General features: G+C 32.6%; 2 protein-coding genes across 5 annotated transcripts in view; one reads left to right on the forward strand and one right to left on the reverse strand.

Annotated features, from left to right (window-relative positions):
• LOC108729524 (Centrosomal protein 135kDa) overlaps positions 1-23,433 on the reverse strand; it is a 56,991-nt gene that overhangs the window by 28,070 nt on the left and 5,488 nt on the right. For all 4 annotated transcript variants that reach the window (XM_018458708.1, XM_018458695.1, XM_018458702.1 and 1 more), the window contains 7 exons: positions 22,851-22,987; positions 22,671-22,772; positions 22,340-22,594; positions 20,033-20,128; positions 19,561-19,790; positions 19,282-19,492; positions 19,052-19,167 (listed from right to left, as the gene is read on the reverse strand). In XM_018458708.1, coding sequence (XP_018314210.1) covers positions 19,052-19,167; positions 19,282-19,492; positions 19,561-19,790; positions 20,033-20,128; positions 22,340-22,594; positions 22,671-22,772; positions 22,851-22,987 — 1,147 coding nt within the window. The remainder of the gene's footprint in view (positions 1-19,051; positions 19,168-19,281; positions 19,493-19,560; positions 19,791-20,032; positions 20,129-22,339; positions 22,595-22,670; positions 22,773-22,850; positions 22,988-23,433) is intronic.
• LOC108729546 (uncharacterized) lies at positions 10,404-15,233 on the forward strand. Its single transcript, XM_018458714.1, has 5 exons — positions 10,404-10,537; positions 11,635-11,809; positions 13,485-13,675; positions 13,752-14,095; positions 14,509-15,233. Exons 2-5 carry the CDS (start codon positions 11,639-11,641, stop codon positions 15,231-15,233), a joined length of 1,431 nt encoding a protein of 476 aa, XP_018314216.1. The 5' UTR covers positions 10,404-10,537; positions 11,635-11,638.

Here is a 23,433-nt window from a genome sequence, read left to right on the forward strand (position 1 = left end):
GAACGCGAATATCCACATGTATACGCATGTAAAACGAGTGACTCGAGTAATAACTGGTTATTACAATTAACGACACGGAAGGTGGAGAAAGTGCATCTGGTGAAGAAAGTAAAATCATGACGAATAAATAATATATAATAACGTGTCACAGAAGTGTCGCGGACTTAGCAGAATACCGTAATTTGTTTCACTACTATAATTTTGTTAAAGATGTGACATACACCTTAAAAGTTGCATAAATCGAATAACACATCTGTTAGAATATTTTGTATCTTTATTTCTCTTTCAATTAATAAATTAAATACTTATATTACAGAAATCAAAATTATTTTTTTTTATATAATTCTGAATGTATCATTTAAAAGAGTAGATATATTTGAAAAAATGACAATTAAAAAACACTTTTTTAAGAAAAGTAGAAACAGGAAAGTAGAAAAAATAGAAAATTTTAAGGAATTAGATTGTTTTCTGTGTAACGTAAGTTATTACGTGTGTATTTAAATTATATAAAATGTGATTTCTTAACATGTCTAAATATCTAAAAGAAATTGAATATATTTTCTTGCGGTTAGAAGAAAATAATTAAAAAATAACTCAAAAATATTTTTAATTCTTATTTCATTTGTCATCTCATAGCACTTTCCAGTCTTATAACCTTAATTTAAAAAAAAAAACGAGAATAAATCATTGCAAGAGAGACGTGAAATTGTAACGTTATATACATATATTAAAAGAAAAGCTTTGATTTACATAAAAAACTCTTCGCTCCCTTATAAAATAATTTGATTGAGATGTGTTCCTTTCTTTATCACTACATCAACATATTTAAATTATTTTTAATTTTTTTTTCTTAAATAATATTATCTTCATTTTGATCGATATTTCTTTCCAAATAAACTTTTGATAATTATTCATTTTAGGAGGTGCCTGACCTTGACCTTGACGTATGTTGAGGTCATGCCCCTGAGTAACTTCCAACAAGTTTTAGCCGTCACTCATTGGTTAAAAAGTTATTAAGAAAAATTTGAAAATTGTCTCTTCTTACTATATAAACATTTTCTGCATTAAAATATATTTTACGACTTTCCATGTGAAGCGAGTTTTATCCCCCCCCTCCCCTGCCAACAATTGTTAAACAAAAAAATTTTTTTCTTCACAACATTGAAATACTCTTGAAACCATACAAATTTTGTTTAAAAAGTTTTTTCCATCTTTTGCACTTCCAACGGTACTTTACGGTACTCATACGGTTTGTACTTCCATTCGGCTCAAAATAGAAATACTGTTTTTTTTTTTCAAAGGGGTGTTTCATCCCTTACACACGAGTTTAACGCACATATTAAAAAATATGTGTCTCTTAGATTTTTGTATTTAACAACATATTTCACGGGGAATCAAATAGGTGCCGGACAGTTGCGTGACGTTCCTTGTGAGTTTAACTTTTTCTCCACTGTCTTTAGTCTGCAAATACAATAGAGTAGTAAGACTTAAGCTTTAAGAAATTGATCAATCACAGTCAAATATGAGAAGAATAATCGACTATGATTGGTCAATTCCTTAAGGCTTAAGGCTTACTATATTCTATTGTGTTTGCGGGATTAAAGTCAGTGGAGATCAGTGCAAGTTGAAATTGAGGTTGTGTTCGTGTTAAGGTATGATATTATGTTATGATATGATATTACATTATTCTAATTAATGTTATAACAATGATATTGTGTTAGCTTTGATGTTTCTAATAGCTACGCAATGACATTTTGACGTTTAAAACTCTGAAATGTAAAAAATTAATTTAAAAAAGTCATAACGATCAAGCAAGATCAATAAAATTAACAAGTAGAAGATCAATATATTGTACAAGGATTAAAGATAATTATCCTGCGAGAAAAAAGATCATAGTGACCGTTGAGCGGTTTGCTTCAATTATTTTATGTAATTCTAATTTGACGGCGACTTAACCGATATTTGTAAGACTAAGCGACTTTAATTTTTGTAAACAATTATCCAGTTTTTTATATTATTTGTATATATTGAAGAAGGCCTGATCGAGGCCGAAACGTTTATATAATATATTATTCTCATAAATTGTCAAAATATAATTATAATCTCGCTACTAAGAACCTGCGTTGTGATGTATGCTCTTTATTTCATATTATAATTTAAAAAAGTTTTAAATAAATAAATGGATCAGAATATTGTAAAAAAGTAATTTAAGTTTGAACATAGTCATATATATTTTTAGAGATGTTATAAATGTCTTATGATATGTTCCATTGAACCACACTAAATCTGCACTATTATTGCACTAGTGTAGTTTTTATCGAAATCTACTGATGTTACACTAGTTTTCTCAATCAAAAACGCTATAAAAATTTTGCGCCGAATCTTGCTATGATTACCACTATCCGCGATATTCGCAGCATGTATGAGTTTGCAATTTGCATAATGCAATTGTTTACAAAAGCGTACACGCTTGCCACTCAATCAGAATCCGATTCGGCATTTTGTGTTAGACAAAAATCAGCTTGTTTTATTCGTGAATTATAAAATCGGCTAAATTTCAATTTTTCTCATCGCTTCGTTGGATCTGCAGAACAATCTTAAATTCACTCCAATATTTTATTTAATTATTATCACTGAGAATATTGAAGAAATTCATACCTTTAAGGTATGAATTTCTTCAATATGGTTCTTTAGTAACTCGAGTTATCATAGAAATTCTTAATTTTTTTATATAATGAAGTAAAAGTATCGAAATTGACGTGTGCAAAATTCTACGGTAGATTAACGATGAAATAAGAGAGAAAAAAAATGTTGAAAATGTAATCACGTATAACTTGTTAGTGACAGATAAGGCTTACAGACGCTTCTTTGACAAACTGAACAACAAATCTTATCATAGACTTTTCTCAAAAACAAGATTATAATAGTTTAAAAAATTACGATTTTAATGGTATCACAAAAAGTAATAGGTGTGTCAACGGTCATTCTGGAAAGATATTTACGTATACATAAACTTGCATACATATAAAAGACTCCGCACAAAATCATAGGATTTTGGCCCTCGGTGAAATTAGCTGAAACTTTAATTTTATAATTCTTGACTGATCAAAAGTGTCCACAGGCTCAAAGCTTAAAAATGACTAGTTTTTTTGTTATAGCCGTTTAAAGTTTTATTTCATTAATGCTTCAAAATCAAGTTTCCGTAATAAATCAAGAGATTTTAGATAACAATATGCGAACCACCCTCACCCTCACCCCCTCATTTCCTTCCCACCCTCACATACATTTAAATGAATTTACAATAGTTCAACATCTTATAACGTTCTGACCGTTATGGCACTTCTTAATTTAAAGCATTGTAAAATCTCTTGATTTATTACAGAAACCTGATTTTGCATTAATAAAATAAAATTTGAAACGGCTATAACAAAAAATTGGTCATTTTCAAGCTTTGTACTTATGGACACTTTTGATCAGTGAGTCAAGAACTACAACATACTAATAGCGTTTTCCCTTGGGATACACTGGGTGTAGTCTCGCACCGCACCAGTTGCGTGTAAGCGCTACCCTGCACTGCTGCACTGGGGCTCTATTCTTGAAAAGAAACGTATACGAAAAACTAAGAAAATACTATAGTATACGTAACGTATACTGTAATATTTCCCTAGACTTTTGTATACGTTTCTTTTCAAGAATAGACCCCCTGGAGTAGTACACACCATGGTGTACACTACTTCATTATTGCGCTAAAATCGTGTTCTTGCTTGACTTCCATTTTCAAATTTTAATTGTCACACTGGCTCTACACCGTCTCTTTAGCCGGTATTCGTAGTCAGATCTTATATATAATATTATTCAAGACTGTCTTAAGTACAGTCTTAAGAAGTCACGAACCAATCAGAGAGCCGTATTAATGTTTTAAGACATTACTTAAGACAGTCTTGAAATAAGAACGGTTTATGAATACCGCCCTTTGAGACAGTTCATAGACGTTGCTCAAGATTCGAGATGGTCTTAAAGCCAGTGCATGAACCAATCATAGAACCGTATTAACATCTTAAGACGTTGTTTGAGATTAAGACCGGACAATGGATTCCGTCCTGAAACGGTGTAGCAAAACCCAAAGACATATGCCCGTGTCACACTATGCATTGGAGACTGAGGATTGCGAATTAAGGATTAGAATTCGACCAATCAGGTAATTTTAAGTTTAATCCGTTTCGTTCTAATTGGCTGAATTCTAATCCTCAATTCGCAATCCTCAGTCTCCAATGCGTAGTGTGACACAGACAATAAAGAATGGACTGCGTGATCCGTGGTCAAAATGGTCGATAAAAGTAAGAGAGAGGGACCGTGGAAGACGGCCAATCTGTATCTCTTTTAAGCCCAGTGTCCACGATGCTAGAAATCCGTCCGAGATCTCGGATGAAGAAAGAATTGACCAATCGCATTGATCATGTGATCAACCAAATTGTTTAAATGTGATTGGTTAATTCTTTCTCTCTCCGAGATCTCGGACCAATTTCTAGCATCGTGGACACAAGGCTTTAGAGATATGTGATCTCAATTCGATCTTCTAAAAGATCGATCTTTTTGCAAAAAAAGATCGATTTTTTAATCGATTCGCAAGGATCCGATTTTAAGATAGATCGATTCATTTAATAAGAGATCGATCTTCGAAGCGTAGGGGTGAATTCGGAAATTCATGATATATTCCTATATATCATTTTATCCTTGTTGCTCATCGAATGTTAAACAAGGATAAAATGATATCTAGATAGACCCAGGTGAAGTTTCTTAAGGCCGGAATCAGACTACGCATTGAAGATTGAGATTGAAGATTAAAATTTGACCAGTGAGGACAAAGGAATTTTAGCTCCTATTGTTTTGATTGGTCAAATTTCAATCTTTCAATCTTCAATCTCAATATTCAATGCGTAGTCTGATTCCGGCCTAACGCAGTTGGCAACCCTGCCCTATAGCCTATAGTTGGTTGGCGACGTTGGCGTCCCGTGGTTGTACTAATTGTGATATTCTTAATTTTTGAACAGCGTAACAGCACGTGCTGACTTCCAAAGTTGTAATATCATTACTGTGCCTACACTGCTTACGTTTACATGTTACCGGTTAACATTAATCAGGTTTAATAATTTCTGTAGTTGCAACTAGTAATTATTAGTGACAAAATATATAAATAAATGCTAGTTAAATTCTAATTTATAACATCAATTGACAGTTGTTATAAAATCGAATTAACGCGTTTATATATACGATATTTCACCGATTTTACGTCAGTAGTTGATTTACGTCAGAACTAGATGTTAGTTTAAATCTAGATTTTTAAATTAAAATTATTTTACTGGGAGACAAATCAAAATCATGTTTTAATTGTTTTTGTTAAATTTATACGATCTCAGTGAGAAATGACAATGGAATCAATATTGATTCGACGCTGAAATCATTAAATTGACGTCGATTCGACATCTATTCCATTGTCATATCTCACTGAGATGTTACTAAAAAAATTTTAATTGAATCGATCTCCAATAGATCGATTCATTCAGCTCCGATTTTTTAATAGATTGATTTCAATCCGATTCAAGATCGATTCAGAGATCGATTCAATTAATGAAGATCACACATCTCTAATCTCTTTCCGTTCAACGGTATAATGGGAGAGAGAATGAGAGGGAGATTGGCCGTCTTTCATGGTCCCTCTCTCTCATTATTGTCGACCACATTTGATACACTACTTAGATACGGATCGCGCAATCCATTCTCTATGTCTTTGGCAAAACCCCACTTCGTGCATAAAATTTGCACTACACTGTAGCCACGAAAACACGATACACCGAATGAGTTCGCTTACCATCAGCCATGGAAACACGGTACACTGTCTGAGTGTTGCACTAGTGGGCGATAGTGCAGCCAAAAGAAAACGGCTTAAAATTTCAGCCAATTTCACCGAGGACCAAAATCCTATGATTTTGTGCGGGATCCTTTAACCTCGAAAAGTAACATAATCTCATCTTGATTTTGTTCGATGAAAATGCAGCTCTTGATTTATTATTATCGTATGTTCCATACTATTTCATTAAGATATACACGTAGTTTTAATATTTTGCGTTCAAAAAATTAAAATTGACCGTCTCACGCTGAGATGCATCCAGTACTGAGTGAGTGGACCATTATGGTCAATATTACATGCGTCCGTTATTGTCGTATGATAAATTTTTCAAGCCTGTCGATTGGCTATAGGACAGAGGTCCGAGTTCTCTCTGTCTTGCAGTCAATTGACGTTTGAAAAATTCGTCGTACGACAAAAACGGATGCATATAATATTGGCCTAGAGATAATATTTCATTTGTGCGTTTTTGTCGTACGACAAATTTTTCAAGCCTATTAATTGGTTACAAGATCCGGGGACCTCTCTGTCCTGTACACATTCGTACGACGAAAACACACAAATGAAATAGCATCTTAATACATGAAGTTCTGTTTAATCATTTTTGGTACTGAAAATGGCTAAAAGATTAGTCGAAACATGTTTACTTTAATTTTTAATACCAAACAAATAATTAGTTCTTAAGAAAAATATATATTTATTGACGTCTGCCTAGCTGCCCCCCCCCCCAACTTACCAAATCTTACTGAAAAAATTATGTAATAATGTACTATTTATGCGCTATTCATATCCGCAAACAAAAATTTTTGCGCTCCTTCCGTTTAGCTAAAAAAAAATTTTTGTGGGGGGGGGGGTTGAGTAGGCAGTCAGTCAGCCCCCCCACCCATTACAAATAATTGATTTGAAAAATTAAATACACAGGATTTATGCGCTACTATTACCAAGCATTTTCGATTTTTGCGCTGCAACCCTTAAGGCACTTCCCTCTTGGAGCAAATAGACATATTTATCCCTATGTTGTTTAAAATTGCAAAATTAATTCTTTAATTGTGCATGAAATGTATCTGAATTATTATGCATAGTCAGAATATTTAATTTTGCAATTTTAAATGACTTAGGGATGAATATGTCTGTTTGCTTCTAGAGGGAAGTGCCTTAAGGATTGCAGCGCAAAAATCCAAAATGCTTGAGAATAGTAGCGCATAAATCAGAGAATTATTATGCATAATCAGAATATTTAATTTTGCAATTTTAAACGACTTAGGGGTGAATATGTCTGTTTGCTCCAAAAGGGAAGTGCCTTCCAAAAGGGAAGGGTTGCAGCGCAAAAATCGAAAATGCTTGGAAATAGTAGCGCATAAATAACGCATAAATCCTGTGTATTTAATATTTCAAATCAATTATTTGTAATGGGTGAGGGGGCTGACTGACTGCCTACTCAGCCCCCCGCAAAAATTTTTATTTGCGGATATAAATAGCGCATAAATAGCGCATTATTACATAATTTTTTCATTAAGATTTGGTTAGGTGGGGGGGCCAGCTAGGTAGATGTTATTCATTGTGCACTTTCTACGCCAATTTCCAAAGCCATTGTATTAATATCATATTTATTTTAATATTTTATCCAAATTATGCAGATATTTGTAATTTTGGGTGGGCCCTGGTGAGGCACCCCAAATTTTCGGCATTTTACTAAAGAACTATCTTAATTTTTAGCCAGGTATTTTAATTTTGTCATCTTATCTTTATTTGTCGGGGTGTCAATACAATGTTGATTCTTCGAAAGAAAGGAATTTTTCCTATTCTCGAGGAAAAGATATTGCTCTGCGCTTAGAATAATTAGATTGAATATTTTGGTACTTATCTCTTTACGTTTAATAAGATTATTGAAGGAATACGCACCTTTAATTTTTTACTCAGGTATCTCAATTTCAACATCTTTTCTCTATTTGTATCAGGGATGTCAATTTTGATTTCGCGAATCAATACAATGTTGTTTTTTGAATAAGAAAATTTCCTCTATTCTTGAGGAAAAAATATCGCTATGATCCATAATATGTATAGAAAAAACGGGCCATAAGACATCTTAAAGACATTTTTGCAAAAAAAAACGTTTTAAAGATACATTACACGTACTTCTTAACAAAATAAAAAAAAATTATGAAAAAAATTCTGACTTTTCTATCTTATATTTGTAAATAATACAAAATGTTTGGCGATTAATTTAAAACCTGAATCAAAAATTATTTCATTATAATAAATATGTTTTTAAGAAATAATTAAGATAAATTGAGAAAATTTTCATTTAAGCATAAAAATTGTTAAATATAATGTGACCTTATTGAACTCTTTCATATGTATATGACATTTTCAGTTTTATATGAAAAGTATAAATTTCTAATTCCAATCACTTTTTACAGAGACTATACACTTGATACATCTTTAAAAACGTCTTTAAAAGACGTCTCTTATTTTTCTCGATTTTAAACTTTATGTTATCTATTATGGAACGATTATCGTGATTAGATTGAATATTTCGTTACTTGTCTCTTTTGTGTTTATTACCGAGAACGAATCCTGTAAACGAGAAAGTTCTGATGTAACTCGTTCCCACTGGGATGATCACTAATTAGACGATTATGTAACGATGCGTTCGCATCTGCAGACATCGATCAGAAGAATCTCACGAACGACGAGTGTAACATACAGATAATAATCTCGTCTATTCATTCACGCTCAACGGCTAAAGCGATTCAGCGGCGTTAATTAGAGATAGGAAAAGGAATCTCTCTTTTCCGCGCAGCGTTCGTTGTATATATGAGAGGTGGAACACAGTAACGCGATTATTTCTAGGACTATATCTTTACGTTTTATATAAATGGCACGCGATTTATAAAAGCAAATTATCGGGAAAGTTGGAATACAGTTGCGACTAAATTGTGAGCATTTTGACGGCACATTAGGAGAATTATTTCGGCATACGTCGAATAAATCATTACATTAATTAGAACGGGTGAGATAAATACTAAGAGCTTTATAAAAGGTAATTAATAAAACACTGCAGCAAAGAATAGAACTCTTAGTTTCGCAGCCGCCGTGGAAAGTCGCGGAAGAAATCTCAACTAGCAACATTAAAATGTTGACAAGACTTCATGCTGTTTAAGTACTTCCTTAACTTTTGAAAAAAAAAAAAAAACATGCAATGCTGCGTTTCTTCCTGAATCAGCAGTGCGTGTAATATGCTATTACCATGTAAACAAAACGATGTGAGCACCTAGGAAATACTTATTGATTAGGGTGGCCCTTATTTTATACTTGGTGAAAAAAATAATCTGTATGAAAATTTTTATTGCAATCAGATAAGAAGAACACATGGCGACAGGCACCTTAAATGTCAAATTATTTTATGTTACAAAGTGTCCGTCGGCATATATTCTTTTTATCCGATTGCAATAAAAATTTTTATATATATTTTTGTAAATATAATTTATAATTTTATAGATTTTTAAAATATTTTTGGAACTGTTTTGGGGGGATCGGCAAACAAATACATAAAAATTTTTTTCACCAAGTATAAAATAAGGGCACTCTAATACTTACATACTTGTCTTATTAATAAGAGGTTGGGTCCATGATCTATTATTTCTACTTAGTATAGATTTTATATTCTTGTTGGAAAGAATAGAGTCATATATAATACAATGCTTGAATAATCACAAGTGGGATGTTATACCTACCGCTCTTATATCTTTCAATTATGTAAGAAATTAAAGGAGGAAATCTGTTTCTCACTCTGCTTTTCGAAATTGCTCACAATAATTCGATGATACTTAAATCAAGCGATTGCTAATCGGGAAAGACGTTGAAGTTTTGAAGAACAGAAGGCAATTTTGGAAAATAGAATGAGTTCCTTTTCCAATATTACTTATATAAGCAAAGATGCTAAAAGAATAGTATAACGTTCTTTTGGCGACTCTTCAAATACTGTATGATTCTATTCCAATAAGAATAGCATATGTATTAAAAGTAACTAACAGGCCAATCTTTTATTAATAAAAGCAAGTAGTATATTTCAATTGCTCACATTTTGTCCATCCCATACAACAACGGAAGATTCAGAATGCTGTTCAAATTGGTTTAAATAAATTTGATCAAATATAAGTGAATTAGATGGTAGTTCGGAATAGACAGAACTGTTTCATTACATTTCGAGGCTCAAACCGCAAAATATTTGCGTAATCCTCCTGGTCAACGAGATCGAAGAAAGAAAAAAAGAGAAAAGACCTTTTGCTTTCTGCGACGTGAAAAGCATTAATATACGAGGGCGTTAGTTATTCTTATTCCGTGCACATGCTGTCATCCTGAGCTCTGCCACCAGGGACAATGCCATTGCCATAGTGAAACAGTGAAAGTATGGTCATTTTGCCCTCGCTGTCGTACGTATTTCTGCTCTTTCTCACTCATGCTGCTCGCACGCACGCACAAGACGACACACGCATCGGCATTTCGCGCTATCGTGATAGTCTCGTTTTGAATGTCACTTCATGTGCTCTATTGAAGCGCTCTCCACTTGCAACACAGCGGCGAACTCGGTGAAACTGCTTCTGCATTTGACTGCGTTAAAGATGAGAGGTATATCTTCTGCTCACGTGGTTTTCTTCGTCTTACGGTTTGCAATATTACTTAATTGTGTTAACAAAATTACTGTTAATTGTGTTACGTTATTTGTCGCAAACTGTGGGGTTGTTAGCAAAAAAGAAAAAATGTTTCCCTGACTTTTCCCGGTCACTTTTTGAAAAAATTCCCTGACTAAAACCTGAAAAATTCTTTGAATAAAAAACGAAGAAAAATATTAAACTATTTCATTTTATAAACAGTACAATAAAAAAATATTTATATTCAAAGAATTATTTACCTTAAAGAAAAAGTTGTAAATATAAATAATAATAATACGATACGACTTGCAGTGAGTGTGTTGCAAACGTTAAGTGGAACATACGACTACTGATACGTGATGAGTTAAAAAACAAATGAATTACGGGAAACGGCGGATATACGTTGTATCTTTGTTTTGCACATTGTTTATTGAGATTTTTGTCCGTATTCATAGTCAGACCTTATATTCAAGAGTTCTTTAAATTTATCTTTAGATGCTCAGTAGCCAATAAAATAATTCGTAGAGCATCTGAAGAGAAATTTAAGGAATCCTTAAACATAAGACCTGACTAATACGAGCATTAATCATTTTATTAAAACATTGCACGTTCTAATTATCGTTTTAATTAATTTTAATTAGAAATAATTTACAAAATGTTCATCATCAATACATACATATTTTGACTTTTGCAAGTTTTTTCTTTTTAACAATGTCTATTAATAGTTTTCTGCAAATTGTTCATTGTAAAATTAAAAATAAAAAAAATATTTGCATTGCTTCTTTAAAAAATCATAAAAATTCTATTTCATAATTTTTGAAGAAGTTTAAACTTAGAATTTTACAGTAATTTTATTTTAAGTTAATAAATTCCTTGATAATAATTTCCTTAATTTTTCCCGGTTTTCCCGGTTCTTCTTGACCACTTTTTAATTTCACTAACTTTCCCTGATTTTCCCTGATTTTCCCTGATTTTTCTGACCGTTAACAACCCTGTGTGATTTTTTTCAATTCTCGGTTAATTAACTCCTTTCGTAGCGGAATGAAATAACGTCAACCTGACAATTTTTTTCAGTACGATGCGGATCCTTTTAAAGAGCATCATATGCTTTCTGTCAGTGGTTAACGCGAGAACTGCGATAATGCCGCCACCGTGGGCCGATCCCTCGAGCAACCCCTGCGCCGCACAACCACGCGGCTGGCTATTGCTTTACTGGCCAGCAGATGGGAAATGCTACAAAATATTCCAAGTACCAATCTTTTTCTCAAGATTTACGCCTCTGTAAATTACGTGCGCAATAGATTTATGGCATGCCACAGCTGTTCTAAAAGACTCATTTACATACATTTCTACCAATATAGATTAACTTGATTAACCGGTTAAGTGGTAGGCTTTTTAAAACATTCCGTGCCAAAAGTGGTAGGCGTCAATTGTGAACTAAAATATACCAAAATTTGGCCCTGGGGGTCGTGACATGTTCACCAGCTAACTGCGGGGGTAAAACGTAATTGCAATATATATACAAAAATCGCCATTTTCATTCAACGTATTAGTCGCCATGTTGTGTTCGCCATCAAATTTTACAAATTTGACGCCAAAATCGAGTTCAGAAGCCCAAAAAACAATAGTATACCAAATTTCAAGCAAATTCGTTGAATAATATAGAAGTTATTCAAGATGTGCATATATGCTACAATACCACTTTTGGCACGGATTCTTTTTGTGCATATATGCTACAATACCACTTAACCGGTTAACTTATCTACAATACATCAGCCTGATTTTATCCACTGCTGGATATATAGACTTTTTCCAACCTTTTCCATTCTATATGGTCTTTGGAAGGAAGGAGTTCGGCATTAAAACGTCACGCTTGCTATGTGTTAGCGAGTGTACATATATACATTGATATATGGGATCTAAAGTTTTTATCGCCGAATCCATACGGCGATGGCAAAGATACTCTCGGAGGTTTGTCATTTTCTTTCGAGAGGTGACGATCAAATAAAATTTGATGTTTTGGATTTTAGGTGGATTTGAACCTTGGATCTTTGGCACAGAAAGCAGTCACATTACGCTCTGCGCCACGATTGTCACTTGGTTAACTTACTTTTTATCTTTTTTCTAGTTCTAAGAATCAGAAAAAGAGCAATTAAGTTAAACCGAGGTTAAAGTTAATTTATATTGGTAAAAATGGACATTAAAGGAATCATTTACTTTTGACGAGGGGAGGGAATGATATTAAGGGACACCGATTTTGATCAAACTTAGAGTGCGTTCCGTTTTTACGCTCACACGCTATAAGTATATATCAGTTCATCCATGTTATCTATTAAACAAGGACAAGTGCTGTAAGCGAAAAACGGGACACACCCTTGATGAGGATACAGTGCGTCCCCAGCAACTGACATGTGACACAAATAGTAAGACACACTAGTAAAAAATAAGCAAGAAAATCGAAATTGTAAATTCTGCAATTGCTTAAGTTTCTTAATGTTTGTTCCGCAAACCGTCCAGTAGGCCGGTAAATGAGCCGAAGTAGCTTAGTAGTTCGAGAGCCAATTGGACTGAGCAAAGTAGTTCCAGCAGCAGCGAGTTATTCACAGTGCATAGATGACCAGTCTCTATTCTGATGTTTTTTTTCGTTAAATTTGTTTTCGACTACGTATAATATTTAATTATTATCATTAATCTTCTTTGTTACGTTCATAAATTATTTCAATTATCTAAAAAATTATTCGTGCAATAGGATGTGCGTAAGTACAGTAGGACATTACATTTATAATTTTGATTTTCTCGCTTACTTTTTAGTAATATATTTTGTAACACACGTCGGTTATTGAGGATAGGCTATATCCTCACCAATTTGATCCTAACGTGATGTTGATATGAGTCACATTTATGATCTTTCGTGTGTATGACAGATCGGCGCCCCGTGCCCAGAAACCATGGAACTCGGCCCAGCAGCCGGTAACGGAACAATTGCAGAATGTAGATGTCCTCCAGGAACCGCTCAATCTCCCAGGGACGCGTTGTGCCATCCGATATTCACGAGAGCGTCCTGCTCCAAGGGTCAATTCTTTGCACCTGTGCCCGACGCGCTCGATAAATCAGGGTAACAAAAAAGTCTCTCTTTAATCTTGTTCATAACCGAATGGAAACACCTGTATATTCATGATGGTCCTCTTTAGCACGAAACAGCGATGGGGAATCTGTCGTGATCCCGAAACCTGCAAAGAGCAAGGCGAGATTTACTGGCTCAAGGACGGCAAGTGTTATCCGAAGCTCAGCAGAGGTCCATGTCCACGTGGCGAACTTCTTGTCATAGGCGAGGATGGTCTAGCGATTTGTTCATGTTCGGCGAGTGGCGAATTGGCCAGATATTATTGGCTAGGAAACGGCGGTGGTTGCCACGAACACTATACCAAAGGTCCCTGTTTAGAGCCAGGAGAATTGTTTCTGCCGGGTGGAACGTGCGGCTGCCACCCTCAATTACCTCACTATCACGAACCGAGCGGAATGTGTTATCAGTTAGGTAAAACATTTCATATAATCGAATAATACAACCTGATAATTTAAAATGTAAAAATGAAAATTCGATGTAATAATGAAATTGAAAAAATGGAAACGAGGAACGCCACCTTCTGCTTTAACATAAATTTCTTACGCCTTTAAAATTATTGTACAAATATGAATCATTTTTCAAATTTTTTCAAATTTTTCCGATTTTTCATTATTACAATGTTAATTATATAATTAACATTGTTAGAATCTATTGTTATATTTATTATAATAGATTTAAGAGATAAAGATCAAGATCGCTATAACTTCTTATTGCATTCTTACACACACACTTGTGATTGGCATGCACTGACTCATTCCTCCAATTTAATTGTTAAGTTTTCGCTCTTAATAAAATATTTTTAAATTCCTAATGTGAATTATCAGACAGCGTTGGTCCGTGTCCACAAGGACATCACTTTACGGTGACAGTGGACGTCAGATCATCGCAGGAAGATATTATACAAGCTAGATGCGTTTGCAAATCGGGCCATGTGTTATATAAAGACGGATTCTGCTATCGATTGCATACGAGAGGACCCTGCGAGAGCGGCTATATGCTGATAAATTCGTCAACCTGCATTCCCGTGCCATGCAAACGCAGTAGACTATACTTTCCTCAGGAGAAGACATGCTACAAGATCGGTACAAGAGGACCGTGTCCGAATGGGCAGATAGTGTTGTACGATTACAACGTGAGACCGTCCCTCGATGGAATCAGTTACAACGGCGTGTGTGGATGTACCAATATCATGAGAGACGCTGGCAAATGCAAGAAGAACGATAACGATGATTGCGAGAACACGCCAGGAATGGTGATGATCAAGAAAACCTGTTATAAGTTGTACACACAAGGCCCGTGTACCGAGGGGGAATGGTTGGTCGCTCAGAGAATACCGAAAGATAATCAGTATGTGTTATGGCAACAAAAAGAATTACGACTGAAAACTAGATGCGAATGCCGACCTGGTTACAAGAGGATTATCCCGAGCTCTGGTGAGGCTCTGGAGGAGTTGGAGAATAATAATCTGATCTCACCAAACAGTTGCCAACCACCAGCGGTAAGCTTGGCAAGGTTTCTCAACGATAACATCAAATCAATGGTGATTTGAATAGCTCAATAATTGAATAGCTCATAAATTGTTGCACAGTGATCGCAGCGCTGCGCGACGTTCATAGAACTGTTAGATAAAAAAATTTTTTTTAACTGAAATAAGATTAGTCATTTTTTTATAGTTTTTCGGATGCTGAATATGAAGTTTTCCAAATTCCTTCATCACGTCACAATTTTAAGAAATTTGCAATTCAATTTGCAAAAAGAACTACTTTTATGCACGATTTAACCAAGAAAATTCTGAATGTTGTTTATCTCAACTAGATTTCTAGCAGATTTAACCAGAATTCTGGATTATTCATTTTCCACCAGAATTCCAGTTAATTCAAACATTTTTCTCCGTGGCGTATTTTGTATTCTAACGACGATCTATGACATAATGGAAAAGTTTTATTGCAGTCAAAATTAAATGTCATTAGGACTTTTAGTCCTCAAAAAAATTCTTTAATGTCGCGGCTACGGTTATAATAAGATATTCATAGTTATAAATAATATTATAAAAAAGGAGTCTATTATAAAAAAAAAGCTGTGAATTAAGTCATTGATGATTTAACAAATAGCTCTCTCTCTCTTTCGACTATATTAATTTAAACTTAAGAGTTTTTTGGCCATTGAATATGAATCCGATGTCAAAATTGACAAATTCAAGATGATTCAATATGGTGGATATCAAAACTTAAAAAATGTTCGGATTTTTACAAAATGTATAAAAAATTAATTTCAAAAGACAGGCAAACAAGAGTAAACTGCGCAGTTAAAGGTGCGAAATAAAACTATAAAGGAGAAGGTGGTATTATGGCTAGAGTGTACATATTATGGCCTTCCTTAATATCTCCGCTATTATATAGCGAATCCTAATGATTACTTATGGAATTATTAGTTCAGTAGCTCGCCGTTACACTATGACGCTAATATTACCAATACTCAATAACCAGCACTTATTATATTTTTACTTTCAAGTATTTCGAAACGTTTCTGAGGTACACTTTAGCATTTAATTATACCTACTTCCCCTCATGTTTCTTAAACTTGAGCGTATTATCACATGAATATATATATTTTTGAGTGTGTTATTTGCTATTTAACATTTTATTTGACTATATATATTTTGAGTTATGCAAATTTAAACAATAGCATTGCATTTTGCTAATGTGGCCCTTTATGGATATTGATTACTCACAGCTAGTGTTCTTAATCCGAATAAATTCTCGGAAAATTTGGGAAAAAATCGGGCTTTTTTCAGTTTTTTCTTTGCCATATTTTTCCAGCCTTTTTTTTTAATATTGAGTGTTGAAAACAGAGAAGACACTGAGTGCAAAAAAGTGTAAGCAAAGAGAACAGATCTTAAGTTTGTTCTTTTTTTATATTCCAGAACTGAACCTTTTCTGCACGAAAATGTTTATCCTTTTGGCCTTTTCTTTCCAATATGAAAAGAAAAAGAGGATTGATAAACCGTGTAAAAAGTTTAATGCCAGAGTATGGAAAAAGAATTTTCTTATAAGGATGTTATTGTTATTACGTATTGCTGTGCTGTATGACAAAGTTTAGTATGTTCGTAAATATCGTAATCATATCAATCGTTCGTTTCGTATCTTCGTATTCGTTCGTATTGTTCGTAATTCGTATCAATCGTATCATTGTATTTGAAATTTGATACAAATCTATTTTTTTAAATAAAATGATTTTTTTAAATAATTTAAAGCAACATTCTATCATTAAATTCAAATTAGGCGAAAAAAACCTATTAAAAGAATATTTTTTTGGAAAAAAATGGAAAAAATTTTTCCTCGATTTTATTTTTCCTCGATTTTATTTTTCCGGAAAATTAAGAATACTCTAAGAGAGTATTTTTTTTTTTATTTTTCCGTATTTTTCGGGGAAAAACCGAAAAATACACATTTTTTCCCTCAATTTTATTTTTCCGGAAAATTAAGAAGAACACTTTAAAAGAGTATTTTAAAAATTTTTCCGTATTCTTCAGAAAAAATCGGAAGAAACCAGTATTTTTTCCTCGATTTTATTTTTCTGAAAAATTAAGAACTCTATTCACGGCCTCTTTTTTGATGTTTTCATATCAAAATAATTATTTGATAATCGATTGTAGCTCTACTATTAATCTATAGTTTATATTACGTATACTATTTTTAGTGTACTGAGATTTTTAGTACTGAGCAGCTTATACGCAGAAATTATGTGAATGTATGTATATATATTCATTTGCATACATTTTAAAATGTTTTACATTTTTGTTAATTTTGTAATCAAATACTGTTTTCTAAACAAAACTAATATTTTAAGGCTATTTTTATGAAAGGCCACATAACTACTCATTTTTTTCTTCGAGTCATTATGTAATGTCGCCACGTTTTTATTAAAAGTATCCTAAGTAATAAATATTTCGTAACTTTGAGTCCAGAATCGATTCAACAACATTTTAACGAATGTAATTGTCAAGTTTTAAACTTAAATATTGATTATTAACAAAGTTATTGTATAAAATGTAACTGGGGTGCCATAATACCATCTTCTCCTCTATATATTCTAAAATTTTACTGTATACATTATAATATTCGGACGTTTCTACTGTCTTTCAGTCATTTTTAATGAATTGATAACATACTTAAACGTGACGCTATTTTTAGATTATAAATTTCTCGTAATATTTCCTCTTCGCATCATGCTGAACTACTCTTCTCAATTTCTGTTAGAGGAGTGTTGTCGTTTATTATCACATTATTTAAAGTTGTGTTAAAACAATATGTTTAGCGTTAAACTAAACTCTTGGACCATGTTGATGACAACACTCCTCCAACAGGAATTGAGAAGCGTAGTTCAGCATGATGCGATCGAAGAAGAAATATTGCGAGAAATTTATGTCTAAAAATAGCGTCACGTTTAAGTATGTTATTAATTCGTTGAAAATGACTGGAAGACAGTCGAAACGTCCGAATATTGTGGTGTATACAGTAAAATTTTAGAATATATATATATAGTTTTATAGCGCACCTTTAACCGCGCAGTTTATTCTCATTTGCCTGTCTTTCGAAATTAATTTTTTGTTAATCTCGAGAGTCCATTATAATTAGCTATATTAAAAATGTATAAATATCTTTCATTTTAAATTTGTCAATTTCGTATACAGTGGCCTAAAAACCTTTATGTTTAACTAAACATTAGGTCATTAATGATTTACTAAATAACTTTCAGCTAATTCACTTTTCTGTAATAGACTCCATATTAACTACGAATATCTTATTAACCATAGCTGATACTAAAAATCCTTTTGAGGATTGGCAATCCAAACAACATGCTTAATTTTGATTACAATAAAACTTCTCTAGCACATCATACTTATGTTGTTATAATGCAACAAAATATAAAAATAGCCCCTTTTTACACACCTTTAAATGTAAATTTTTTTTAACATGATGGAACAATTTGGCAACTAGGTTTGTATTCAGCATCCAAAAAAACTATGGAAAATGACTAGCTTCAACTTAGTACTTTTTTTTGCCGAATAGTATAATTTATAAGAATTATACATTTATTTATTTTTTGCCTAGTGAACAACGTGCATGATGCATCGAATTTTTCAATTGAAAAACTACAATTAATTTTATTAATTTAGTTTTATTATTTAGTTTTATCTTATATGGTTAAGCAAAGTTTTATTTATTGCATCTCATATTTTAAACATTGTAAATATCATTTATGTATTTACAAATACTAAAGTTTCTTATGAAAGATATGAAAGACAAGTGCCAATTTTTACTGGGAAGCTTATCAAAAGTTGTAAATAAATACAGATGTACTCACTCATTTTTATGCTGTAAATCACAGATTTGTTTTTGCACCGCTTCCGTTTGTTGATCCTTATGCGTCAATTCCCGTTCCAATGCAGCAATCTTCTCAGTCTTTTCGTCCAATACCATCTAAAAATAATTTTAAAAAAATATAACCGATTTTATAAATCGGTATTATAATATTATAACCGATATTATAATAGCTAATTATTAAGAGATTAATCGTTACAATATTCTAATTACCAATAACCGATCTTTTTCTTGATCCAAGAGTGTCATGCTTGAGCGCAGAGCATTTATTTCTTGCTTCAGTTCCTTGATTTGATCGTTTAACTGCAGCTGTTGTTGCTCCATATTTCTGTTGTGATCCACAGCCTTGTTCAATTCTGATTCTGCTTGCGATAGTTGGCCCTGTGCATCTCCAAGCGCTTGATCCGTTTGATCTTGTAACGTTCTGCAATAGATAATTTAGAAGATTAAGATTACATTCGATTTTTACAAATAAAATCTAATCTATATTACCGTAGTTGGAAATATTGAGTTCGTTGCGCCATTAATTCTTGCTTTGTACGGCGCAGTTCCTCTTGTACATCGCCTAACTGATCCTCGAGACCGTTCATTGCTGCTCTTCTTGTGCCCTGAGTCACCAACAGATCTTGTCGTTCTTTTTCTATATGTTTCAAGCGATTCTCCGCTTCGATTAAATTTTCCTTAAATCGAAGTTGTTCGTTTTTGTGCGTATCCGACATTATCTATATCCCAATATCATCCAGTCATGCATTTACAATATATTGCCATAGCCATAATGCGTTAGCAAGAAATAGTATAAGTCAAGATTAATTATGCTAATCACACATAGTTATCAAACAGATATAATTAGTAAAAGTACAAATGATAAGATTCGCGTTTTTAGTATCTACATTAAGATTAAAATACATTAGGAAAAATCAACAAAAATAAAGCTAATTTAATTTATATGATCTCCATTTTCTACCTCAAGTCTTTCTCGTAACGCATCGCGTTCGTTTATCAGTCGTTCAACATCCGCTCTGGCTGTATCTCGCTCTCGTTCAAGACGTTCAAGTATCGTCTATACAAATTGAAATTGGAATAGGAATAAGACACATACTGGGTGTCCCATTTTAAATAACGACCTCAAATATTTCTTGAACAGTGCATTTTAGAGAAAAATATTTCAGACAAAGGTTTTGTGACTTCGAGAGGAACATAAGATAGTACCTTTGGTTTTACTTTGAGTGGTGTTGTCAAGGTCAGGGCAAGCTCACTTTGAATTTTTTAAATGGAATCCTCTATTTAAAATTTCATTTTTCATTACATATTCTTGTAGCTTACTTCGAGAGCTTTCCAAAGCACTATAATGAAATATAGAGAAATTAGAAAGGGCATATAAGAGTCAGTTACAAAAATCATACAATATAACGAATTATTACATAAAATATATTATACTCTATAAATTAAATATAAATAATAATAATTATATATTATAAGATTAACATTACATGTTTCGACTTCTCGATTGAACCATCTTCAGATATCCGATTCAACGCAGTAGTATAGTTAAATGAGAAGCGCAATAATATAAACGGATAGTGATAAACAATCATTAGATGAGGCTAGATGAATGTTTTATAGAGACAGAAATTGTTCGCAAACGGTTGAACGACCAATTATTGGGAATTTCTTGATATTCTAATAACCAAATTTATAAATTAATTGAAATATATTGATAAAGCAACTATTGAAATATATTGATAAACCATCACTCCTATAAAAAGACTCACCGCAAAGGCCTTATCGTTATGTATCGCATGATGTTACGATGCTCGTCCATTATTTTTATCGTCAGTGTGATTATATATAAATATACCGATGAAACAGAGTCGTCAGAAAGTAAAATATGTTAGGATATTGTCAATATAAATCTTGATCAAGAAGTAAAATTAAAAATGTATGATTGATACGACAGGCGAACACTGACTGAGAGAAAAATAATAGATGAAAAGTAATCGTGATGCTGCAAAATAAAATTTTGTTTATGATGGGTATGTATGATTTATAAAGGCCCTCTGTGTCGGTTTGGAGATTAAGACTATTTTTTTATTTCTTAATGTTCAACATCTCTGTAATAACCGAATAACCATAGATTGCAGCATGAACACAACTTTGATTGGAATAATATAGAAATTCTAGACAAAAAATCATGTTATAATAAACGCTTAATCTCAGATATGTTCTACATTAAAAAACAAAAAAAATAGTCTTAAACTCCAAACCAATATAAAAGGCCTTCATAAATCATACATACCTATCATAAACAAAATTTTACTTTGCAGCATCACGGTTACTTTCCATCTATTATTTTTCTCTCGGTTAGTGTTCGCCTGTCGTATCAACTATACATTTTCAATTTTACCTCTTGATCAAAATTTATATTAACAATATCCTAGCATATTTTACTTTCTGACGACTCTGTTTCATCGGTATATTTATACATAATTACACTGACGATAAAAATAATGGACGAGCATTTTAACATCATGCGATACATAACGATAAAGCCTTTGCGGTCTTTTTGTCAGAGTAACGGTTGCTTTATCAATATATTTCAATTAATTTATAAATTTGGTTATTAGAATATCAAGAAATTCCTAACAATCGGTCGTTCAACCGTTTGGGAGTAATTTCTGTTTCTCGATAAAACATTCATCTGGCTCTCACTTAATGGTTGTATATCACTATCCGTTTATATTATTGCGTTTCTCATTTAACTATACTACTGCGTTGAATCGAATATCTGAATATGGCTCAATCGAGAAGCAGAAACATGTAATGGTAATCTTATATATAATTATTTTTATTTATATTTAATTCACAGAGCATAATATATTTTATGCAATAATTCGTTATATTGTATGATTTTTATAACTGACTCTTATATGCCCTTTTTAATCTTCATATTATTTTTGTCATTAAGAGTCCTTTATGTTATTTAATTTTATTATAATGAAATATCTTTTCATTAAATACTTTTCGAGTTATAACTTATAATTGAAAAGCTCTCGAGGTAAGCTACAAGAATATGTAATAAAAAATGGAGGATTACATTTAGAAAATTCAAAATGACCTTGTCCTGATTTTGATAACGACCCAAAGTCAAATCAATATCATCTTATATCTTCTTCAAAATCACAAAACTTTCTTAACTGTCGAAAGTGTCTGCACACCTTGCACGCACGCACATATATATGTATATAATATAATTTTAATTAAAAATCTTTACCTTTGTCGTGCTAACGTCTCCAGTAGATACTGGCGAGCCAGAAGCACAGGTACAAATACGAATGGGTTTGCACAAACTGCAGAATCTGCAAGGAATACACATCTGTCTCGGTTGATTCTGGTAAGTTTGCAATCGTGCTTCCAAATCCTTTTTCTTATGATACAGTTCTTCCTTCTCTCGATGTGCTTTGCTTAAAGCTTGTTCCTCATCACTTAATTCACGTTTTAATTCACAAATTTGTGTCCACAAATCAGCCTATAATTTACAAGTAATAAAAATTTAACTTTTTGTACAAGCAATAAAATTATTATTTTAAATATTTAATATTTACGTTATCTTTGTCAGATATTCTACGTTGTTCGTCCCGACAATTGATGTATTCCTTTCTATAATGATCTCGTTCCATTTCCAATCGCTGAATTGTCTGTTGAAGCTGCAAAATAAATATCTTTTTCTAATATCATATTTTAAAAAACAACTAAAAATATTTAAGTAAGCTTCTTCGACTTACAGATGCAATTTTTAAATCTGCTTCGTCAATACGTTTTTGCATATCAAAGCCACTTGTATCTTTTGTAATTTCTTTATCGTTAGCCGCTGTCTGATGATCGATCACATCATGTTTCTCATTTCTGTTATTTTTTAATGCTAAAAAAGGATAGAAATAATTCTTAATATACACTCGTCAACAAAATTATCGCAACATAAATTTATACCAAAATTTTACATAATTTCAAGTAATCTCCGTGAAAAATGGTCGCATTTAAAAGTTTTTCTTTCATTTTCAAGGGTAAAGTCTGTAATTTACAAAACTTTCAATGGATTTTAAATCTATTCTTATCCCTACCTGGCATATCTTTTCAAAAATAAGAACGTTTTCCTTTTTTTAAAAAATTTGTGTAGTTTGACGCACTCTACGAGGTGGAGTAAATTTTTTTCGTAAATGTCATGATAACCATCGTAAAGTATGGACTTTTCTCTTACAAATTAAAAAAAAATTAAGCTTAGTACAATTTTTTTCGAGGGGATACAGTATATTAAACTTACCTATGCATTTTATTCAATTACTGCCAGCATTAGCATTACCCCGATGC

Source organism: Mycetomoellerius zeteki, unplaced genomic scaffold (genome assembly GCF_001594055.1).
Source record: "Mycetomoellerius zeteki isolate Tzet28-1 unplaced genomic scaffold, Tzet1.0 scaffold117, whole genome shotgun sequence".
Classification (NCBI taxonomy): Eukaryota; Metazoa; Arthropoda; class Insecta; order Hymenoptera; family Formicidae; genus Mycetomoellerius; species Mycetomoellerius zeteki.

Excerpts from the sequence above, each read along its gene's own strand:
- LOC108729546 (XM_018458714.1), top strand. The coding sequence starts at position 11,639 with ATGCGGATCCTTTTAAAGAGCATCATATGCTTTCTGTCAGTGGTTAAC. Across the intron at positions 11,810-13,484 it reads AATGCTACAAAATATTCCAA|ATCGGCGCCCCGTGCCCAGA; the intron begins GTACCAATCTTT and ends TGTGTATGACAG. Across the intron at positions 14,096-14,508 it reads CGGAATGTGTTATCAGTTAG|ACAGCGTTGGTCCGTGTCCA; the intron begins GTAAAACATTTC and ends GTGAATTATCAG.